Source organism: Loa loa (genome assembly GCF_000183805.2).
Source record: "Loa loa unplaced genomic scaffold supercont3.61, whole genome shotgun sequence".
NCBI classification, from domain to species: Eukaryota; Metazoa; Nematoda; class Chromadorea; order Rhabditida; family Onchocercidae; genus Loa; species Loa loa.
The window spans coordinates 150,137-169,108 of NW_018108241.1; the positions used below are offsets into that span (position 1 = coordinate 150,137).

The 18,972-nt window shown below is 35.2% G+C and overlaps 3 protein-coding genes across 3 annotated transcripts in view; 2 read left to right on the forward strand and 1 right to left on the reverse strand.

Moving 5' to 3' along the window:
• Positions 1-250: 250 nt before the first annotated feature.
• On the forward strand, positions 251-3,034 carry LOAG_05887 (hypothetical protein). The gene is made up of 6 exons (XM_020447002.1): positions 251-363; positions 598-771; positions 1,297-1,488; positions 2,121-2,222; positions 2,510-2,655; positions 2,769-3,034. The coding sequence occupies exons 1-5, from the start codon at positions 259-261 to the stop codon at positions 2,645-2,647; spliced, it is 711 nt and encodes a 236-aa protein (XP_020302721.1). The 5' UTR covers positions 251-258; the 3' UTR covers positions 2,648-2,655; positions 2,769-3,034.
• A 2,454-nt stretch (positions 3,035-5,488) lies between these two features.
• LOAG_05888 (hypothetical protein) lies at positions 5,489-15,532 on the forward strand (the record flags this gene model as incomplete). The annotated part of the gene is made up of 20 exons (XM_020447003.1): positions 5,489-5,687; positions 6,846-6,985; positions 7,054-7,179; positions 7,353-7,462; positions 7,611-7,747; positions 7,855-8,194; positions 8,320-8,513; positions 8,991-9,407; positions 9,568-9,654; positions 9,777-9,902; positions 10,206-10,271; positions 11,816-12,161; positions 12,328-12,510; positions 12,702-12,800; positions 13,264-13,423; positions 13,524-13,571; positions 13,666-13,935; positions 14,433-14,679; positions 14,796-14,855; positions 15,034-15,532. The coding sequence occupies 20 exons, from the start codon at positions 5,489-5,491 to the stop codon at positions 15,147-15,149; spliced, it is 3,471 nt and encodes a 1,156-aa protein (XP_020302722.1). The 3' UTR covers positions 15,150-15,532.
• A 467-nt stretch (positions 15,533-15,999) lies between these two features.
• Positions 16,000-18,972, reverse strand: part of LOAG_17321 (hypothetical protein) — a 6,142-nt gene continuing 3,169 nt past the window's right edge. Inside the window, exons 7-12 of the mRNA XM_020449978.1 lie at positions 18,293-18,417; positions 17,905-18,006; positions 17,446-17,536; positions 17,200-17,300; positions 16,890-17,043; positions 16,000-16,376 (exon numbers count right to left, since the gene is read on the reverse strand). Coding sequence (XP_020306412.1) covers positions 16,293-16,376; positions 16,890-17,043; positions 17,200-17,300; positions 17,446-17,536; positions 17,905-18,006; positions 18,293-18,417 — 657 coding nt within the window. The 3' untranslated portion in view covers positions 16,000-16,292. The remainder of the gene's footprint in view (positions 16,377-16,889; positions 17,044-17,199; positions 17,301-17,445; positions 17,537-17,904; positions 18,007-18,292; positions 18,418-18,972) is intronic.

Here is an 18,972-nt window from a genome sequence, read left to right on the forward strand (position 1 = left end):
TATATATATATATATATATATATATATATATATATATATATATATATATATATATATATATATATATATATTAATGTTAATGTCAATTCATGATGGAAATGAATTATTTAGCTATAGCAATAAATTGGGTTCACTTTCCTATCATCTTACGATAATAGTTTATCAGGCTGCGTTCTGCACTCTTAAAATTCTAATCCAATGAGATGTCTCTCATTAGACTTCGCACAGTTGTGAAATCCACCATATTTTCAGTATGAAATGCTGAAAGAAGATAAGATGATCCCTATAAGTAGCTATGCTCGTACTATGGTCACGTCGATGACTGAGTCTTTGAAAATACCACGTTTTGGCTTTTGCGATGAGGTAATGTTTATTTAGTATTATAGTACATTTCTATCTTCAATTCCGTTTCACGAAGTTGGAAAATTTGCATATGCAGTTTGAAATACGTGAAATGTTTGGATTTGTTTTCAATATAATGAATCAAAGAGATGAATACGAGCTAGAAAATAGGATGTCTGTTCAAGCTAGATTTTTTGTTATGCAACAAAGAAAATGCGATATCTGAAGGGTTTTCTGATTAAATTTCATTTCAAGGTGAATTTTGATCGAATAATGACAATGCGGGTGGAGCTGAAAAAATTTGAAGTAACACACAGTGTTCGTATGAGTTTTATGCCAATTATTATCAAAGCTGTCTCACTTGCTCTGAAAAAATTTCCAAAACTGAACGCTGTAATGGACAAAAATGTAGAGAATGTTATTTGTAAAGTAAGTTGTTTTCATCCCCAAAGTCTATTTGATTTCGTTTTTAAGTGGGATAATTAGCGCGCTTTTTTATGAGCTAATTTCGAATGATAAATTATCTCTTCCTCTAATGATTTTATTTCATTGGTTTAAATATTTTCGTCACAAACGAAACAGAAAGAAGTTTCCGTTTGCGTATGTGCGCTGTAGGTTTGATACAACATCTCGCATTATATTTTTGCTGCTGGTAGAAATCTTCCTTCTCCAATGGTAGCAAAACAGATAAGAATTTGATCAACAGATATTTTTTGCAATATAAATGCGAATCTCTGAAATGTTGATCATGACGTTTCGTGTCCTATATCGAAGGGTTGTTGGAGTATCTCTTTCTGCAAAAGTCCGAGATTTGTTTATCAATGATAGATGAAGTAAGGAAAACATCTTACCCAATGCATTAATGTGTTTTGATTTCAGATACTAGATATTTTAGGTTAAGTGTTCAAATTAATGGCACTGTCTTACGTGTACCAATTACTCTATCAGTTTTAGGCATCGCATAACATATCAATAGCTATGGATACTCCTGAAGGTCTTGTGGTACCAAACATCAAACACTGTGAACAGCTCACGCTGTGGGAAATTGCTGCGGAGTTAAACCGTCTTCAAGAAGCTGGGAGTAAAATGCAAATAGATCCAGAAGATCTGAAGGATGGAACATTTACATTATCCAATGTAGGCATGGTAAGCACATTTTTCGTGGCGGTAATTTGCATGAAATTTCAAAAAATTTCAAGTGATTTACATTGACTAGTCAGAGGTCTTCTAAAGCATTCATTCGATACACCAACATACACATTTGTTCATTCGAGAGTATTTTCTGTTGGTAAATTATTTAGTTCCAAAGATTTGAAGACAAATTTTCTTTGGCACGCGATTATATGAAAGATCTTTGTGGTGGCAGCAATCTAATTAAGTCAGCAGCACTGCTCGTTTACATCCTGCTGTGGAAAAAAAGCGGGAATAGCAAATGTGCAATGACAGTATACGTGAAAAATGCAGTTAAATTTGATCAAACCTTGTGGTTACCAACAAGTAACGAAAAAGATTGAACTCGAATCCGTGTGATCTTAGCTGTGCGTTAGGTTTCACTGGAATGCTGTAGCTAATGTGCAGTAGGTTAGGTCAGTTCTTGCTACGTTTAGTTAAGTTATATAGTAAAACGACGACATTTGGCAACTACGAAAAACTACGAACATCTACGAAAAGATTCCGCAATTATCTCATTCACGTAATATTGGACCGGAGGGGTTCTCCCTTAGTTCTAAGGTGTTACAACGAAAGAATAATATGAAAAATTTTTGTCAAATTTGCAGATTGGTGGTACTTATCTTGTTCCGGTGATTATGCCACCTCAGCTTGCGATTGGAGCAATTGGACAGATTTCAAAATTACCTCGATTTGATAGACAGGGGAATGTGAGTTACTTCAGGATTTTTTTTCTTGCATTCGTCACTATTATCTGCATCAGTATGCATTCTTCCCGCCATGTATATTGCGGTTTCCTCACACTTGAGACTGATAGTTTGTATTTTAAATGTGACAGATGGGTGACTATCCTGTTGACTTCACTGAGTGATGTTGCAAGAGAATTCGCGAGAAAAAACGATTTTGAAATTAAGGTTGGGTGCTGACATCTTCCTCTTCCGAACATTTATGGGAATTTGTTGGTCAAAACCTGAGGATTAATTTCGTTTTTTGACAGGTTTGTGCTGCCAGTGTGGTAAAGTTTTCGTGGGCTGCAGATCATCGTGTTATTGACGGTGCCACCGTAGCACGTTTTAGTAACCAAGTAAAGCGGTATCTTGAGAATCCATCCAACATGATCGCCGACTTGAGATAAACAATGATGTGTGTTTTTTTAAAATCACTGCAAGAGTGATCATAGTTTTTGCTTATGGATTTCCTGGCACTCATGCACTTTTTGTTATGTATTTTCGGGAGAAATATGCCATTTTTTTTAGGAATCTTTGACTGTGCTAACCCATTGATGGATGGATCGGAAATGTCCGGTCGCAAATGTCTGGTTACTCTGTATGGTTACTTGCACTATTCGTACAAGTCTTTTACCTTATTTCGATCGAAATCTTACTTGCTTATCCATATTTGTCGATTTTATACTATGTGCTTATTACTGTTATTTTCTGACGTATCAGTGCGATATATTTTAAGCGGCTCACGTGTTGTAGCGAATTTATATGCTTAAGATGAATAAAAAAGATGACGAAAATGTGTTGCTTACACTCAAACTTTCACTCCTAGAAAAGGGTTTGTGGAGTAATTTATTGTTGGTGACCAAGTGACGTCGTGGAATAACTTTTACTTCCCGACATGGCAATCAAGTTTATGGTTGCGATGAACTTTGTATCGATGTTCCTTGGGTTCTTATTCTCGAAGTTCCAGTGATATTCCTTATGCAACTCTATATGAAGGAAACAGTGTTGACGATGGTTGTATTACGCTTGAAAGGATCTGTTTATCCTCCATTCAGTCCCTAGTTCCTTTTAATCATGAATTCTCCATACCTTAGCTTTTGTCTCCGTTCTACATTGCTGAAATTTTAATCTAATTTTGATAATTCTGATGTATCGAAGCCCTAAACATATTCCACAAGGAAGCCCTAACATGACCCCTGACCCACGCGAACTCGCTCGCTAATGGTTTTCTAGCTGTTAGAGGACGCGGTTTGTGTAGCACTAAATCGTTGGTGTGTTATGATGGTAGTAAATTTTACGGGGAATTCAGGTATCTCCTGCTATGCTTCTGGTCAATTGTATATTTTCCCGTTTACAATTAGTCAGGTTGTCGATCGACAACTGAACATATATCGATTTGAGTGGTATTGTATGAACATGTATATGCTGAGCAATTGCCAAACAAATAAGGCTGGTTAAATTAGTAAGGAGAGCTGAAATGGATGATTGAAGTCCAGATACTGGTATTTGCTGTTAAAAGTCTTCTAAAGTTAGGGTAAAAGTGCGCAATTGGATTCATGCAATAGTTTCTTTTCGGAAACAAGAGTATTTTCCCGAAAGGTCTACGAGCGAGTGAAGGAAAGGACATAAATGAGAGATATGCACTTTGGTATGACTTATTCTGTGTGAGGATACCGGTAAGTACTGCTAGGTAAGACGTGTCTTTCTCGGTCAAAGATTATGGGGCAGCCTGGCGGAGGTCTTCCATAGATACTGTGGTTTGTTAGAAGAAAAAAAAACCACAACCGTTGGATAGGATTCCGACTCACAATGCCGGTGAGACGAATCATGATGGATGGGAAGCACCCTCACGCACCCTTGCTTGGTTTCGGTAGTTTTAGTTACACATCTCTTCCCGCCCATCACATTTCCTATCCTTACCTTGGATAATCATTATTTCAGAGGTATTCCTACCATGCTAGTAGCTTCTCCGTTCTCAAACGACTGATAACGTGCATCAGTCGTCTCCAGTCACCAAAAATGATCCAGCCATATTGCGTTAAATATTGGCTTTCCATCCGAAACTCAGATTAATTTTGTCATCTGTATTTATAATAATCGTCGTCGCATGTTGTAACCGATTCACATTTGACATTTAAATTCATGTACATGAGCTTGTCACCGATTAAATGTTCAAAATTCTTTTTTAAATTGAAGTTGTTTTTTTTCTTCTGTATAGTGTCCAAAATTGTTATTGAATTGTCGGATTTCAATGTGGTTTTATTTCTGCTAGACACGATGAACAGCATTTTAAGCTGAGAAAGATTGCAGATGGTGAAATATATGGACGGAAATCGTTGTAAGGTGTCATACGATTTAAAAGCGGGAATGGGGAATTGATTCTATCCTGTGAAATTTCGTTTATGATGAATGCAGTTGACTTTAGCTTCTCTTAAATTTTCTATATCAAGTACAGCTCAGCACATAAGCACAGCTGTAGTTAGTGAATGTTTCGTTGTCGTCACTGGAGTCTGGCGATGGTGGTTTTGGAAACTTACATGATTCGGGTACTGTGGACAGGTTCGTATTATAGTTCTTCGAATAGACGTGCTTCGTACTTTTGCCGAATAATACACTTTGTGCAGCGAATGCGAAAGTCATTGGAGAGAGTGCGAATTCAGAAGCTATAAGTTGTTGTGATATGTTTTCAAGCTATATATTTAGAAACTCTTCCTATCTGTACATCTTTATTCCAGTTTCATCCTATCCTCAAAATGGACAGCATCGTTGGCATGACATAAAGTGAAGGATAGTAAAATCTGATTATGCACTTTAAAGAGAAATGCGAAATTACCAGCAGCTTACATTTTTTTTTTCAACAGTGCTGCAGTTTAACTGTCAATTATTTGCCAAGCAAAAGTTAGGTTCATGTTGTAGCAGAACGGAATATTTCGTTAGTTTTCTGCATAGATTTATCATTCACATCTTTTAATAGTATGCTATCGATGTTACTTAGACTAATACAGTTCCAGTAAAATATCACAAAGCTAGCTCACTTCCACCACTCATCAGTTTTGTGGCATACTCTACCATTCGAAAATGAAGTTCTTATTGATTAGGAATGGTGGCCAAATGGTCATAGTTTGCGTTCTGGACACGCTTTGTTGGCTGTTTTAGTTGCAGAGTTTGTTGAAATTTGTTTGTAACTGTGCACTTCTCGTTTTTATCTTCCTGTTTTACTGCTCAAATTCTTTTTGAAGACATTTCCGATGAGTACTACAACGGCAAAGGAAATTATGCCAGAAGAACTGCCTGTGTACACTGACCTCAGCCAGCAGTTTGTACCGTTTGAGGAATCCGACCAATCTGCTACACCACCTGTAAGCACTGCAGAATCCGGCAGATCTGCTACACCACCTTTGACCATTGAAGAAAATGAATCTGATGAACAACCAGAAAATTGCTATGGTAATGACAATCAATTTAAATGAAATTGATTTCCAGGTTTACGTTACAATAGAAATTCGTATCTATGAATGCGTTTGCTTGATTTCTTTTCCCGTGCGGGTAAATTTCATACCGGGTAAATTCATGCTTTCATATCAGTTCATTCATTCGGAAGAGAACCAGTACTGGTTAATTTAGGACACTTTTTTTTGCTAAGCCATGTGATGCAACTTCATGAGTGAGACATTCATTATTGCGTCATTTAGTAACTCAGATTTATCTTGAAAGGATGAAGTGGACACACGACTTCCGGTCTTTTTTCTGCCTAGTACAATCTTTTTGAATATCTCTGTGTTCGAAACCTGTAGTGTATATCTCAAGAAACATTTACATATGAGAATAAGCGACATCTTATTTTAAAGCAGTGTTTGTATTGTTCAGTCCGTCTGTGAGTGTTTAGCTGCGGGTTTAGCTTCGTTGTCTAGCTTCTAGCTGATGTCTTTCGAGACAAAATTTCAAGAATCTGTATGTGATTTTTAAATTTGTTGCTGCTGTGACAGCGATACTTATGCGCTTAAAAGATAATTACTCTAGTATAATATCCCTAACTGTCGTATTCATGCTTGAATAAAAAATATCTTATTATTGCTGTGCTCGTTATATGATCTTTCTCTCTTTCTCCCATTTTCTTTCAATGGACGAATCCCATAAAAGGCAAAACAGAATTCTGAGGGGCCCTAATTACTAAAGCCATTCCAAATATTGTTCGCCAAAAATTTTCTGGAGGCAGAGGAAGGTCATAAACTATCTGACAAATACTACCTCAACGAATATGAAATCGTAGTATATACTAGAAGCATCCAATATTTTTAATTTAAGTTTCAAGAAGTAGTAAAGGTAAGGCGCTTTTTTTTCTTTTCGGATAAGTCTTTGTCGTTATTTCCATAATATTTTAGGGTGATTCGTCTTCTGTTAATAAATTCTAATTATTTCCATTAATAAATATAAGTGTCTTCTGAAACTAAGTAAAAGCAAAAATGTCTTTTCTAGAAGGAATCTATTTCTGATGTCATTTCAAAGGTCCATCTTGCTCGAAATCTTTCCTTCATTGCAGCAAATTCATCTGTTAATTTTATTTACGTTTTTTTTTTATTTACGATTTACTGTTTCGCTTTTCAGATGAAACAGTAAATCGATCTCCTAATAGCCATTATCATCGGAATGTCAGCGGATGTGAAGCACCGAAAATGTTAGAAGAGGTCAAAGTGGCGGATGGAGGATCGGGAGCAACTGCACGGATATCTAAACAATTCCGGAAGGCACGAGTTTCTTCAGAAATTGAAGCATAGTATTAACTAGACACGAGCTAAACTTTTTTCTTTTTCAGCGAAATGCAAGGCGAAGAGGAGGGAATGGACTGTGCCCACCGCATCCACCGGAAGATGTGCCAGTTGTGAATTGGAGTGAGCCAAGCGAAATCAAGCATATATTTCCAAAGACGTATAACTACGTGGTAGGTTGCTCATATCTATAATAATCTGTAGTCCTTTTCTGTGACTGCGAGGGACGTGGGTAAAACAGTATTAGCAGGAATGGCACTGCCATCAATTTTAAAAAATTTTGAGTCTGTGCAAATATGTTTTATGTTTGATAGTCATGAAACTGACGTAGTTGTATTATTTTTAGGTGTACGCTCAAGCGCGCTACAGTTCTCAGTATCTTAACTTGTCAAAGTGGAGAAAGGAATTTGATTTTTTCCTTGATAAATATAAATACTGGTGTGATATCATTCAAAAGTAAGTTCTAATTAAGCTTCTGTTAAATGAAACAGCTTGGTCTAAAATCTTTGAAATAGTCTTGTTAACTTTAATCTACTGTGTGTCATTAATTTCCTCTCTATATCATTTTGGTCTTTCTCAGACTGCATTTGCTTGTGTTTTTCAGAAAACAACTCACTGACCATAAAGAAATCACCAAAGCGAAACAACTTGTGGGACAGCTCAGATGGTTGCTGGATCACTGTTGGGAAGGCGTTGAAAGCAAATCTTTAGTACCAGAAATGTTGTGGAGAGCTCGAAAGGGTATGTTTTGCTTATTAGAATGCTGTCTTTACCTTTGCCTTTAGAGATTGTTAAGAGATGAATGGAAAGTTTGAAAGGGCACTGATTCATTAGTGTATCTATTTCAGAGGAAACTCGAAGATGTGAACAATTACTAATTCGTAAGGAATATTACAAAAGGGAAGTACTGATGAAGACCGCTGTACCATCATTATCTCGATGTGCGAATGCCAATATACAAAAAGCTTTGGGGAGATATGACGATGATCGCAGCTGTTCGCTTAAAGATAATACAATGAAGCTTTCGTCCATGTTTCAGAGAAAGACTGTGGGACAGGCTGAAATCGACGACAACGTTATTGGGTTATCGGAATCGACATTATCTAATAAAATAGAGAGAGAAGAGGAGCAAGAAGACGACCTGTCGAATTTTTGGAAAGAGCGTGGTCAAATTATCAAGAAAAAAGCGTATGCTTATTTCTATATTCGGCTGTGGTGTTGACACATTTGATTCTCATTAGAAATATTCCTGAGTGCAGCATTCTTCCAACTCAGGAACACATTTCTTCGAAGTTCTTGAAATATGTCTTCAGGCACCTCTTTTCGGTCCAGTTCTTAGTACGTCGTTGGGCAGGTGTGCTAAAACATCTGCAAACGCCATCAGGAATAATGCGGTCGTTATTTGATCGTAATGTCATGCAAAATCGTTTGGAACAATACGTTCAAGATTTGGCAGCCACGTATGAAAAGATTAAAGATTCAGATGATTTCGACGAGCAAATCATTCGTGAGATAATTATTTTATTCGTTAATAATAAACTGATGTCGTACTTTAATTTCTACTTAATTAGCTTCTTTTTTCCATTTCATAAAAACGTTTATGTGTAAAAATACAGTAAATGTTTTCCACTGAAAACTCAACTATGTAATGAATTTCAATCATTTTATCACTGAGTGTTCGCGCATTTTATCACCATTGTACCTTGATATTGATCTTTTCGACACAGTTTTTCTAGTTGATTAAGATCAGCTAATAAGCAGTATCTGTTAAATGAAGTAGTCCGATTATTAACATTGTTTGGTGGTCTGTATCTAAGGATCTTATTATTATCGAGAAATTCTTGAAGTTAGTGGTCATTTTCCCAGCTCATGTGGTCAAGTATCATGTCGTGTAGAGCACTACAGACTATGCAGTGTCAGCTATACTCATTTTTTAAAAAGAATACAGAACATTGCAGCGAGTATAATTTTTTGTTTATTGTAGACGTTCTTTTACGGCGGGATGTGTTATTGAAAGAGGAATTGTGTGATAATGGTTTGGAATCACTCACCAACAACTGGATTATTTTCGAATCGAAATCACCCAAAGCTTTCAAAAAAAAACTGGATAAAGAAATGAGTTCCCGAGAACCATCGAAATCACCGGAGAAGTTTTCGTCCTCAAACACTTCTTCGACATTGCTGAAAGTGAGGGACTATCTGGATGATGACGTAAAATCTGCTACAACAACTACATCGAATTCCAGAACAGGGCAAGTGAAGTATGATCCATCAGAGGTCACGAATATGATGCAGCTTGCTGCAACACGAGACAATGGAGCGAGCATGTCAGGTAGATCTGGTTTAACAGCTAGAGCTGAAATCCCTCGCCCTGTGGCAATTAAACCATCTAACTTAACAGGTCAGTTTTATTACATAGATTGATTAGCTACGACTGTTTGTGATGCGTCTGTTTTTCAGTTCTTACCTAGAATGAGTCTGTTTTTATCTTTTTAGTGCATCTTTTTTGGTATTCTCAAAGATTGTTTAATTAACAGAAAAAATATAACAATCTTTTGCAGAAGATGAAAAAAATCGATTGGAGTTGCAAGAAGTTGTAGCAGTGGAGGGATTGTGGGCAGCATTTGCCAAAACGGAAACACCAAAATGCAAGAATTCTTTTTCTTTTCCTGATATACGCAAAACTTTTTTGTAAGGAAAGTAACAAATATTTAAAGTTGATGAAGAGAAACATTGCTATCTCAGCATTTTCTTAGATCTCTCCTTTCAGTCAAAGATGACAAACCAATACTGGATGCTATTGAAGCTGTTCTAAACTCATGCAGGAGTTATCGAGCAGTGCTTGAAGTTCCTCTACCAAAAACGCTTGCAGACTTACGACGTAACGTGAAATTCCGTAAGTTTTTTAACCAATAAAGGTTTTATTAAATTTTATCTTAAAACGATTTTCCACCATTAACGTTGAGAGGTGTTTGATGAATTGGCAACATTAAGCAGTTGAAGTCGTTAGTATCGTTTTACATTTTATTATGCTGATCGGTCATGTTCTACGGCATATTTCATATACCACAATATGGTCGGTGCATTCTGGACCTCTACCCAGGTGAAACTTGTCGAGCAAATCTTACTTAATTTTGCTTTAAATTAATATTTGAATCACTTGAATTCCTACCCAGTTCTGATCTGCAGCAATTTCCAGGCAAAATTCATGAAGCAGTAGCACTTCTGCAAGCGTTGATAATTCAGAGACACGAAGCAAAAACAGGTAATTATGTGGTTTTTCTGGGACATTTTGCAAACATTTATTTATTTTTTCAGAAAACTTTACGTATGTTCATTTGTTTTCGAGTTATTATGAGTAGTTAGGAAACAAAATATCTATATCTGCTTCAATCGCTCTTTGCTATCGTAGGAATGAGTTATTATTATCGCCTTTTTATCTTGGAAGCAGTGGAAATGTGGATAGCGACTTTTAAAGTAGGTATTTGTAAAGATAATTGATAGTTGCTTGAGTCTGTGTGTTCCGCATTTTTGGCTCATTATATTGTAGTATCAATCTTATTCTTCCTGCTGAAAGAGTAAAATTGCAATCTCTTGACGAAGAGAATTAATAGTGCCTGGCAAACTTTTTATGCCATATCATTTAGTTTGCGTATTGCTAACTGAACACAGAATCTTATTTTTGATTTTATATGACTAAATTCGCTGTTATGTTTTCAACCGGAATACAATGCAATACGAAGTAATCCTATTTAGAACCGCCAGCACTATTCTTGAGATTTTCCATCCTTTCTCTAGTTGATCTCTCAAACTCTTAAGTCATTTATATCCTTCTCCTGTCTATTTTATTCGAATAAAATTAAGGCAACATGAGATAAATAATACGAGGAATAAATACGTCGAGGAATAAATACCTCTCGAGGAATAAATACGCACCTTATTGCTATCGCTGTAATCGACATGTATTTTGAATTTCTCAAAGTGGAAAAGATGAAGATAGTATCAAATTACCGCATGTTGAAATTAGTAACCATTTGACAAAAACGCAGTTTCCGGAATTCGTCAATATTCCTAAAATCAACGTATTATATTAAATTGCTGCTTCCATTTCAGTCTGATAAACTTGTAGTACAGAACTAGCAATAACCCTTAAATGAAATTAGATACTTAAACCGAATACGAGATTCCAAATAAAATGCTTTGAAATTACTGCATTATTAATTAATTATAAATATAACAATTAGTGCTGGATCTCTGATCAAGATATCTCTGATCAAAAAAAAAGAATCAAAATAGGGTTGTGTTTTTTTAAGAGCACTTTTTCATAAATACATATTTTAAAAAAAAAATTTCTAACTATATTCTGAAAAACATATTAACCTGATTTTGATTGGATGAGAATATTGAAGAGAGCCATAAATGTGGAGGATTCTTATGGCAGTAGTTGCAAAAAGAATGATAATAATTTTCATGTTTCCTAAAATGTTCTAAGCAGTAACCAAAACTCTTATCCAGTGCTACTAAATTTCCTAAACAAGTGACATGTCGACATGCAATTTTTTGAAATGTGCTCCGAAGTGTAGTGCGACATATATCGTGCGACATATATCATAATCAAATTGTCAAAATTTGTAGTTGATATTGTCTGCTCAAATCGTACTTAAGGAGGAATTTTCTCACAATTAGGATTTTATTGTTAGTGTCTAACTTTAAGCGGTTGACGTGGCTTTATGAGTTTTTTAGCCATGTAACCTTATGTGATTTCGAAATGTTATTTTGGTAGATGGTAATCATATCGAGTACTTTTAGGTCGTCGAGTTGATCTAACTCTTTTTGAAACTCCGGAAATTAGAAGACTCCGAACACAATTTGCTCCTTCAGCTGCAGTATACAATTCGAATCCTGCCGTTTCAGTGGGGCCAACAAAAATTGTTTCTCAGATTTCAAGTTCATCTGGCGCAAAATTTTCGGAAAATGACATTAAGCAGGAACTGGATGGGTTACCACCCAAAAAGAAGCAAAAACAACTGGATGGAAAAGTAACTGAATCTGGTAAGAATGAATTGGGAAGAGAAGCGAAATTGGAGAAAATTGATGGCGGCATCGAAATGTTGACTACGAATCGCCCAAAGCGTAATATTAAAGCACCACAAAGGTACTGCACTTTAAATGAATTAAATATTACTACCTGTAAACGAAGATAGTAAGAAGTTGTCATCTTTTTGCTCCTACGTGATATATTAACGATTTCAGCTTACCACTAATTTTTCATTGCTGTGATTATGCATTTCTAAAGTTCTTCATTAATAAATCTCTTCCAGATTCATATTCGATGACGAAGAAAAAGAAGAGGAAAAAAAGAAAAAAACGATGACGCGTGAACGGACAAAAACTGCCAAAGGGAATAGTTCAAAAATAATAGAAAAACTGAAAAATACATCGCAGCATACCAGTAGCCGGAAAGGAAATCGTGAAAAAAAGGCTGATTCGTCAGCGACGTCAATGTGAGTTGGGAAGTTAAGCATCACAGAAATACGAATGTCTTGCGGCTGGTGCAAAATTCAATCAGTATTTCTTTTAATGAAAATAAAAGGATACAAAAAGTAATATTGGCAGATCGAATGTCGAAACTTTATGAAATACATTATCTATGTATTCTGAAATTAAGAGAAAAAAAACGGGTCAATTACTTTAGGGAGTTATCAAACATGGAAACAATTGTGGTAATTCCAGAAGATGATAATATGGATATAAATGACCGTAATTATTGGCCCTCAAACACTGATGACGGAATGTGAGTTAAACTTAATTTTTGATGGACATATTATTCTGCTTTTGTGCCACTATCGTCTGGCTTGGAAATAATTGTGTTAGTTACTTTTCTTTTAACGGTATTTTCAACTCCGCAAAAACTAAGGTATAGATTGTTATTTTGTTAATTTGGAATTCATCTTTCCACCACTGGATTCTTATTTAGTTTGATGAGTAGTATAGTTGCAATGTTGAAATTCATTTATTATAACGATACACTCTGTGTTATATGCTTTTTGATGTTATACCGTATGCTAAATGGTGTTAAATGGCACATGGCTGATTAGTTAGCAACGAGAAATACATATTTGTATCAAACAGAAGTTGATACATATTTAAATTTTTCAAAATGCACCGTTTCCTCATTGGTAATTTGAAACAAAAAGTGCTCTAAGCCGTCCTCGGGTGTTATCATTGAATGAAAATATTATAATATCGGGTTGCAGGCTTTTGGATCTAGATTTAGTTGACGTAACAGCTGAGCATGAATTCAAATGTGAATGTGATGGAATAGTGCGTGATGTGTTTCGATATATCGGCACTTGGAAAAATGGTACTGCTAAAAAAGTAAGCAGACGTGTATATGAACTATGGACGAATCGCAAGGTTTGTTTTTTAGTCTGCTAATGTTTCTGGAAAATAGTTTTGGCTTTTAAATTGAATTTATAGTTTTCGTTGTATTTTTCATGGATTTCATGCCTCCTAGATTGCTGGAACAAGCGGACAAGTAACTACTGAAGAAAACAAGAGCAAGGTTAGAAAAGTTCTTGGAAATTTCACCCTTTTTTCTAATTTTTTGCATGACGGTTGTTGTAAGATTTGCTTGTTATCAAATAGAAATTGTTAAGGAAACAGAAAGTACAACTGAACAGCAGCGATCAATATCGCCAGAAATTGTACAACAGAAACAGATATCGTCCACCGATTTATTGACATATCCGGATGATAATGGTAGTTCGAACCAACTGTTGGTAAACCACAACAGTGTCTCAAGCATTTACTCGAATGATTCTAGCAATCGTTTGTCAAATACCGGACCATGTAGCTCTCAAAATATCGCGTCTAGAAGTACTTCCGGAGAACAGAATGAAGATGGGGATTGTGGTCCCTGGCGACAAGTAAGTGGAGAAATTATTTGGCTTCTTTTCGCTTAATCATAGAATTGAACTATTTGATGCTTAAATACACTAGTTGTCTTAAATTGTCCAAGCAATGTTTTGAGTTGTTCAAGCAATGTTTTGAGTAAGTTTTGAAGTCGGTCCAAGTTGAATGATGACACGATTTGCTCTATATAAAGGAATCCATTCTTAGTTTTTTTCGTCTTTCGCTTTCCATTTTAGAAGAGAAGAACTATATACCTGTTTTGTTAATTGTTCAATCAAAACCAATTTTTCCCTTGCCGCTCACAAAAAAAATGTCTATTGTCTACTGAAAAATGTCTATTAAGTACAAGAAAATTCCATATACCTTTGTATTCCTCATAAGTATGAAATAGTAAGTCTCTGTACAACTCCGTTTTTGAGAAAAAACTCAATTTTTCTACTTCATGCGATTTAAGGAGGGTTCTATGGCCGTAATTTTACATTCTTTTCTGAATAAAACGGACAAATTTTAGGTAGCATTTCGAAAGGAGGCGTCGCTGAGTGGACCAGCAAAAATGGACAAATTGAAAACGCAGTATGACCATTTGCTTATGATTTCGGAAAAGAATTATGTGGAAAAGTTGTACTCAGAATGGATGTATGTTCCGGAAGGTGGTCCATTCGATGATAGAATAAAACATATAAGGCAGTTTATTCAAGAACTGGAAGATGTACTCAAGCAACCAAACTCAACATGGAGAGATTATTTCAACATGAAAAGTTCGCTCTGTTCTTTAGAAAGTTGTTCGCTTGGATTTCCGAGTAACTCAAGTTAAATTAATATTAGGATGGTTATTAATGGAAAATTCCTTAATTCAGTGATGTTGATTTTTCAGAATACTTGCAAACACTGATTGATAACGTTATGGTTGATTTCAGTGCGTTATCTGGACAAGGTTAGTAGCAGTCTTTGCCAATCAAAATGGCTACTGACAATACCGTGTAAAAAGTGAAGCCAGAGGCATCATTATGATAGCGTTGCATGCGGAAGTTTTGCGTTAAAATTAGGGAAAGTCTTTGTTAGTGAAAAATATTGATCATTCTTGGGTTCTTCACAATTTTTTATTTTTTCAGCTGCATCTCCTCATCTTTTGCTTACATCTGATACGGCGTTTTCGTCCAGCAGAAGTACCATGAGTGATGTCGGACGTGATAATGCCGATATTTCGATTAGGCCAAATTCGAATTGAATAACATTGCGATTTGCCCTCTGCATGGATTAGTCGGTTATTGATTTTTTTGCAATTTCCTATCTTTTTAAAGAAAAGAATTGTCATTTATTCCGTTTAATATGGAATTGGGATGTTTTTCATGTATTTGTGGTAGCTAACTTCTATCCCTAATTACCACAGATCTCGTGCCTGTGTCAGGTTCACGATTTCATAGATTTCCTACTTTTGGAAATGCTGGATCCGAAGGAAGAAATATGCTTTAAACGTGGTTCAAGTTCTTTTCAATTTAGTGCGGCTTTCACTTTGAGCTTGTGCAGATTTAAGCAACGTTCCCATATCGAAAACAGTTTTTCGGAAGTTTTATTTATAGCTTCTATAAAATTAAACTTTCTTAGTCGTTCCCTGTCTGTTTTCTGTTATCTCATGTATTATTAGCCGACCACTGATCGATTTCGGTTGTCTGAGAAGTTTATTCCGTTGTTTATACTAAGTTCCTGTTTTGCATCTATGCTCATATCCCTTTTGTGAAATATATTTTTTCTGGGCAAATAAAATTTCTTATTTGTTTTCCCTTGTAAATAATTAAAAAAACAATTAGAAAAGAACCACCGGACGCCAAATTAGTGTCTTCAGATCTGGCAAAGTGCGTGTCCAGTGATGACATTCACGACAACGTCATTTTCATATTTATTCTTTCCTTCAAGCAATCCCGATATATAAATTTGACAGTCTGCACGTTCATACATTAATTAGCAATTTCAAAACGAACTTTGAGAAAGCTGACTGGATTTTCTAATTCCGGTAATGGTTCCTAACAAAAACAGATTTTTTTTGAAATGTTTCATACAATTCATAATCTAATAATCACCCCTTTTCAAAAGAGTTTGTTGAAAAAGTTGAAACGAAGTTACAGAATTCTTAAAATAAGGCTTCCTGGAAATATTACAGTTCTTTCAAATACGTCCAATGCGACTTTTTTGATAGTTCCCGTATCCACTTCTACCATATTAATAAGTATCAATCTCAACAAGTAAGAGATGACAAATAGACAAGTCTGCAATTTCATAACCTCTGTTTTACACACAGTTATGATATTCACAATACGCGACAGCAAACCATTTACTAATAAATTACAAGTAATGTAACGATAGCCCTCAAAAACTACGCCACGAACACTTGAGCAATATCATCATGTTCATATGTTCTCCTCAGGAATGTGTCCGTGACTCGAATACCGGAAACTGACTATAATTGAAATTTATCATCAGACTGGGAAACGATAAAAAATAGTAAATAAAAAAGGGGATGTTATGATGTGCTCAAAAGACTTGATGAAAACAAAAATCACGTAAAGCGAGGCCATTATATTCCAAAACGTGATGACCTGAAAGGATTTAAAGGTTTGAAGTTGCAGAACTTTAAACAACTAAGGTCTTGTGCATCCCCTCACAGGAATGGTGTTGCATAAGATTAATAACAGTTGGGGGTTGCATAAATCAATAGATTTTTGTTTTCATCAAATGAAAATTCCATCAAGACTAATACAGAAATAAGTCTGTGATTCATACTGGAAAACAGCAATCATCCTACATAACGAATCCCTTGTTGTAAAATATTTCAACGTTTCAAAATAAGTAGATGGATTAAGTGCAACGCATTTTCCATATACTTATTACAACCGAATTCCATTCTTAATGCTTTCTTGCACTAGCTTGCAATTTAAAATTTAATTCATTTAATAAATTGGTAAAAAGATACTTGCAATCCAGGAGTTAGCGGTAATAACTCTAGGGAAAAATCGGTAGTACTGTTTGGTGGCAACTGCCCCAACTCAACACCACTAGTTGAACAAAACGCAATATTTGGTTGCAGTTTATCATCTAAAGTCAGCACTAAATCCAATGGTCGTTCACTGAAACTGTAATTCAACATTTCAAAGTCCTAACATATAACAAAAACTACATCTTAGATTTTGAATTGCTAAGAAATTAACAATATGAAATGAATTAATAGAAAACAAGCAACGCTGCACTATGTTCAGGTAAATTTTCCCAGCGAAGAAGCTTGCCTGCAATTATGAAGCCGACATACTATATGAAATGGTTGCAAGACTTTCACCGTTGCTGGTATTTTTTCAATCGTCAGTCGCAAATCACCATACCCAGGAGCCTGGAAATTTAAATTTTGGAAATAAATGTATTTCCTATCTTGTTAAACTATCTGTAAGCTTCTTAAACTATCTTGAACTTCTGCAAGTTAAATATTGGCCAAATAGCGAATAAATATAACGAATATCGGGACAAATGCAACAAACCATTCGTTGCAGAGCACTGGTTTGTAGGCGGCCTCTTTCTCCCATGCTGGTCCTCCAAACCATATCCAGTTTCCCAATTGCTATCCCTTTCCTCAAACGGCAGAAAAATATTATACTTGTTACTACTATTTCAGTTTTCACTAAGACTAGTCAATACGACATAAAAATAAATTTATTTTTAATCTAACCATATTTCGCCATGTAATGAAATATCTGTTTAACAAAAATGAATAAAAGACAAAGCCGGACAATGAAATCTTTCATAAGCATCATCCCATACGTAAATTTCAATAAGTGGGTTCCGAAAATCCTATATCTCTATCTTGCAATTCCTGTTTGCTAAACTTCCTTGGAATTCACTGTAAATGATTACTTTATCAAATTTATTTTTAATCTAACCATATTTCGCCATGTAATGAAATATCTGTTTAACAAAAATGAAACTTTAATGAGGCATACCTAAAATAGTTAAGGGAGTAATCTGTTGTTTTCGGTTTCAGGCAAAACAGATACTGTCGAATATCACTTGGATTGAGGTAAGACTGCTCCATATTTTCATTTCTAGAGATATTACCTTCATTAATTAAAGATCACTTACATGGAATTAATATATAATTAACTCGTACTATTGTAGTCCTGAAAATAGCATGCTTTGTACCATATTTTCGTTTATAACATTTCGAAAGCAACACAAATGTTTGATGAGACACTAATATCTTCAATAGTGACGCAAGTCTGTAAGTGAATTCCGCAGGAAATTTTTCTGTGCAAAGCATATTGCTGTTCATGAGGAAAAATAATGGAAGGTGGAAGAAATAGTAAAAATAAGTTAATAAAAAAGGAATACTCTATTTCAGGAGGTGAGATTTCAGAACTTATGTAGAAGTCGGATGGTTCCAGAATTACTTTCTCCAGAACCATCGGTAGTTCAGAAGTATTCTGGATTTGTGCTTCCAAATAAACATCATTATTCTGCAAAATTCGTTAATTCCCATAAGAAAACAAGTTGAAAAAATAAGCATTATGTTCTTTTCCTAGTACAGACCTTACTTTCTACAGATGGATTCTCTGTAGAGTGTGCCTTACTTCTATGCTTAGGGTTTACAAAAAAAGCTTAAAAAGTTTCAGAACCTATTACTTATTCATATGAAAGAATCATTTCCTAAGCATGGATCTTTAATTTCTTGGGAATCAAATAAATTTTCAAATATTTAGCTAATTTACAATGCAAACGAACTTACCAGATTATCCTGTAATTAAGATAAATACCACTGTTATGCACACCATTCTTCCACATATTCATGCAAAGCAAACCAATTACATTAAACACACGGACGAAGAAGACAAGGAAAGAAAAACTGTTAAAGTTAGGAACATATAAAATATTTTCTCGTTCTCAATTCCTCGCACATATATATTGAGATTCAAAATGCAAGACTTATAAGAGAGTCTTGCATTAAGTCTTGCACTGGCTTTGAAATTTGAAATTCCCATCCTAAACAACATTGAGATGGAAGGGGCTGTTCA

Excerpts from the sequence above, each read along its gene's own strand:
- LOAG_05887 (XM_020447002.1), top strand. The coding sequence starts at position 259 with ATGCTGAAAGAAGATAAGATGATCCCTATAAGTAGCTATGCTCGTACT. Across the intron at positions 1,489-2,120 it reads CATTATCCAATGTAGGCATG|ATTGGTGGTACTTATCTTGT; the intron begins GTAAGCACATTT and ends TCAAATTTGCAG. Across the intron at positions 2,223-2,509 it reads GATTTGATAGACAGGGGAAT|GTTTGTGCTGCCAGTGTGGT; the intron begins GTGAGTTACTTC and ends GTTTTTTGACAG.